Below are 3,827 nucleotides of genomic sequence, written 5' to 3'. Positions count from 1 at the left end.
CCAGAGTTTATAGTATTCTGAATTGATATTGAAATTAGTGTTAATCATTTTTGCAATACCTCTAGGCCTGTCACACTGCTGTTGGTGGGTTTAGACAATGCTGGCAAAACGACGGCAGCGAAGGGAATCGTTGGAGGTTAGTGTGACGTAATTCTGTTTGTGGGGTTTATAGACGGCTTCTCTTATTGCTTGCTTTTTGCAAAATAAAGAAGGCATTTTGATTATTATTTATGAGGTTAGTGTGTTTTGATTGTGCTGAAGTTAATAAAACTTGTAATGGTAAGTAACTGTTTTATGTTATAGCTAATGCCTTTGTATGTTGCTGGTAGTGAAGGTGGTGTGATAATAATATTTAGAATCAGTAGACTATATTGAGCATTGTCTTGGGGTATCAGTATTATGATTATTAATTGAATAATATACAGAAAATAGACCCAACTTGGTTATAATGAGGAATCCAGTCGTTTATTCCCTCCAGCCCAGTTTCATTCCATCCAACAAGTACTAATAGGCCTGTTTTTCAACTAGAGGGAGATAGTGAGTGTGGCATTATTAAAAGTAGAGAAGGTGGTGTCAGTGTTAATTATAGAGTGCTGCAACCCCTTCCATTCCTCCCCTTCTCTTGAGGTCTGTCTTTTAGGGTGAAGGGTGCTCTACTAATTCTCTTTGTAGGGAATGCTTCTATATAATGTGCAGTTCCGGCTTAATGTTTTAAAAATCAATAATGATCTAGTTTTTTTTTCCATAGTGTAATGCCAGCAATCTTTACTTGCTAATGAATTCTGGTTTTGATACAATGACTTGTTAAATAGCTTTAGATGCCCAGTCTTTGAACAATTCCATAGCTAATAAGAGGGAACATATTTAATCTGGAAGAATTTTGAATTTGCAGGTTATACCCTTAATATATACAATTTTATTCCTTATGATATATTTGGAGATCTTTGAACCTTTTCAAAAGATTTATTGTTAATCTTGTAATGTTTTGATACACTCAAGAGTATGTCTGTAAGTAATTTAGATGTGTTGGTGACAGAATTATTAAGAGCTAAATACCAGTTATATTTATATATGACAATAGTAATGGTCTAATAGATGTTGTAATTAACAAAAATGAGAAAGTGAAAGGATTATTGTTTCTGTATGAGTAATGTATTGTAAATTATATCTCTATTTTGTAGATCCTGTAGAAGATACCACACCAACAGTAGGCTTTGCCCCAGAATACCTAGAATATAGAGGCTGTGAAATTACTATATATGACTTAGGTGGAGGCAGTCGAATCAGGCCAGTGTGGTCTAAGTATTTCTCTGAGGTAAGAAGGGACTGCATTGTTATTACCCACATTGATTTATATCTGGAGTATTTTTATCAGCTATTTTGTAGATAGAATGTTTTTGTAAATTTGAGATGGTTTTATTATTGCTCTAAATTTTCAGGTCCATGGTGTAATATTTGTTGTGGATTCAAGTGATCCTAATAGAATACAGGAATGTAGAGATGTTCTTTCAAATCTTCTGTCAGACAGAAAAGTTGCAGGGAAACCAGTCCTTATGTGAGTATTGAGTCATAACCTGTTTTCTCCACTTGCTTGTTCTTTCACTTAGTATATATATCAGTGGAAACATGAATGGTCTTCCATGTAATATGAGTTATTTATCTTTTTTCAGACTTGCCAACAAGCAAGATGTAGAAGGTGCCATGGATGAGATAGACCTTGTAGAATCTCTCAAGATAGAACAAGTTGTTAATAAATACAAATGTCCAACGAGAGTGGAAACCTGCTCGGCCATCACTACTCGGAAAGAGAAGCCAGACAAGCCAATTGCCGATGGATTCAGGTTTGAAATATAGTTAGATAAGGTTTAAACAGCTGAACTGAGAGATAGATTTTAGCTCTTCGTTAGTTTTCTTATTTTTTTTATTCCAAGGTATATGGGATAATAAACAGATTTGCTGAATTTTGGTATTCGTGGGATCTTTCAGTAAGAATATTTGATGTTTTGTAGTGACCTATTGACCCTGTTTATTTCTACCTCATTATTTTTACATGGCTTTATGTTATGCATATTCTAAATGTAACATTCTTATGGTTTATGTTCTTTTGATAGTGCTTTTGATAATTGCAAGACTAAAATGCTCATACAAGAAGCTCTGTACGGAAATTTCACCAAACTAATTTATTTTCCCCTTTCAGATGGTTAATAGATACCATTGTTGTGCATTACAAAGAAATCAATAAACGAGTCGATGCTGATATGGAAACTGAACGAAAACTACTAGAGAAGGAAATGGAGGAAAGAAGAGAAAGGATACGAAAGCTAAGGGCAGAGAGAGAGAGACAAGAAGCCCTTAAGAATCAGGCCTTGGCTGCAAGAAACCAGGCACCTGGTGTCCCCGATAGTGACGACTCTGATGTTGTTGTTAGTGATGTGACGCAGGGCCCAGGAAGCAGCGGCATACCCAATGTGAGAGCTGCTGGGACTTCCGTATGTCTTTTGCATGCTGATACTTTTACCGTAGGAATGGTAGTACATCCTTTTGCTTGCTTTATATCTTTTCTTTCAACTTGTTGCACTTGGATGCCTATTGTAGTATTTTGTTGTATTACAGCTTTGATTTGTATGTAGTAATCTTTATTAGGTAAGGATAAATTCTCAGACATTTTAGATAGAGTAGAAAAAATATATACAAATTGCTATTGCTGTTACTAAGATTGTATGTATTGCTTATAAATGCAGTTGCGGAACTTTTATACATTACCGTGATATTAGTCTAGCACTGGTACATCTCACTGTTCTTTAACACAGTACTTTCACTGTAATTTGGAATTAGAATGGCTTCATTAACATAGAAATTGATAGCTTCTTCATTTTTGTGAAGGTCAAGTTGAAGGGTAATAAAGACATGTACTGTTAAGTAGGAAAAAAGGGTGTGCAGAGTTAGAAAATAATTGTTCTGGTTAAAGAAAGGGGAATACTATAAAAGAGGTTATAGTTGTTGATAAACATTGGAATGGTAAGTTTTGCTAAATGTATACAGATGCAACTGAGTTCAAAATATAGGAATATAAGGTATATAGGTAAAATTAGCATTATATTCTCTGTTAAGGAGTATGAGAAACATAGAAGTTATAATTATTCTTTGCATTATATTTAAATGATAACTGATTGTCTCTGGCAAGAGAGAGAACAGCAATTTGCTCTCACCCAAAACAGCTACAACAATAATCATTTGTTGCATCTACCAGTTGTCATCATTTGTATTTTGAAGTAATTTCCTAGAGATGTTCAGAAAAATAGATATGCAGTGAAAAGAATATAATGAATTGTAAGTAAGAGGACTAAATAAGTATGGCTGTTTCATGAATCAAGTTATAGGTAAGTGGGTGGGATAAAGTGAGGTGGGATTATAGGAGTGTTAGAAGTTATAGAGGAAATTGCAATAGAATAAAGGGAATGAGAATGAGCTGAGTAATATATACGCCTAAAGAAATCAAAAGTTAGTAGCTGTATATATGTATAGTTAACCCTTTCACTGGCACACTTGCAGTTGTGATTACACATATTGAAGTGTTTTTATTTTGTTTGTGTGTGTGATGTAGAAATTCAACTTTAACAAAAATAATGCAGAAAAGCTAATGGCATATTAACCCACTGAGTACTGCAGATCCACTAAAGTGAAAAAAGAGGGCTGGTTTGTTTACTTAAGATTATAATAATCAGGGAAGACATAACATAATAGGGTTTCACACAACACATAACCCATAGTAATGATGCACAGGAATATTGGGGAAAGCCCCAAGCAGAAGTATACTGTTCGTCCCA

General features: G+C 34.4%; 1 protein-coding gene across 3 annotated transcripts in view; it reads left to right on the top strand.

Moving 5' to 3' along the window:
* Positions 1 to 3,827, top strand: part of LOC119586487 (ADP-ribosylation factor-like protein 13B) — a 20,121-nt gene that overhangs the window by 10,940 nt on the left and 5,354 nt on the right. For all 3 annotated transcript variants that reach the window (XM_037935226.1, XM_037935225.1, XM_037935224.1), the window contains exons 2-6: positions 66 to 136; positions 1,182 to 1,315; positions 1,440 to 1,555; positions 1,671 to 1,841; positions 2,198 to 2,468. In XM_037935226.1, coding sequence (XP_037791154.1) covers positions 66 to 136; positions 1,182 to 1,315; positions 1,440 to 1,555; positions 1,671 to 1,841; positions 2,198 to 2,468 — 763 coding nt within the window. The remainder of the gene's footprint in view (positions 1 to 65; positions 137 to 1,181; positions 1,316 to 1,439; positions 1,556 to 1,670; positions 1,842 to 2,197; positions 2,469 to 3,827) is intronic.

The sequence above is a fragment of the Penaeus monodon genome, chromosome 21 (genome assembly GCF_015228065.2).
Source record: "Penaeus monodon isolate SGIC_2016 chromosome 21, NSTDA_Pmon_1, whole genome shotgun sequence".
In the NCBI taxonomy this organism is placed as follows: Eukaryota; Metazoa; Arthropoda; class Malacostraca; order Decapoda; family Penaeidae; genus Penaeus; species Penaeus monodon.
This window is presented reverse-complemented; position numbering and strand designations above follow the sequence as displayed.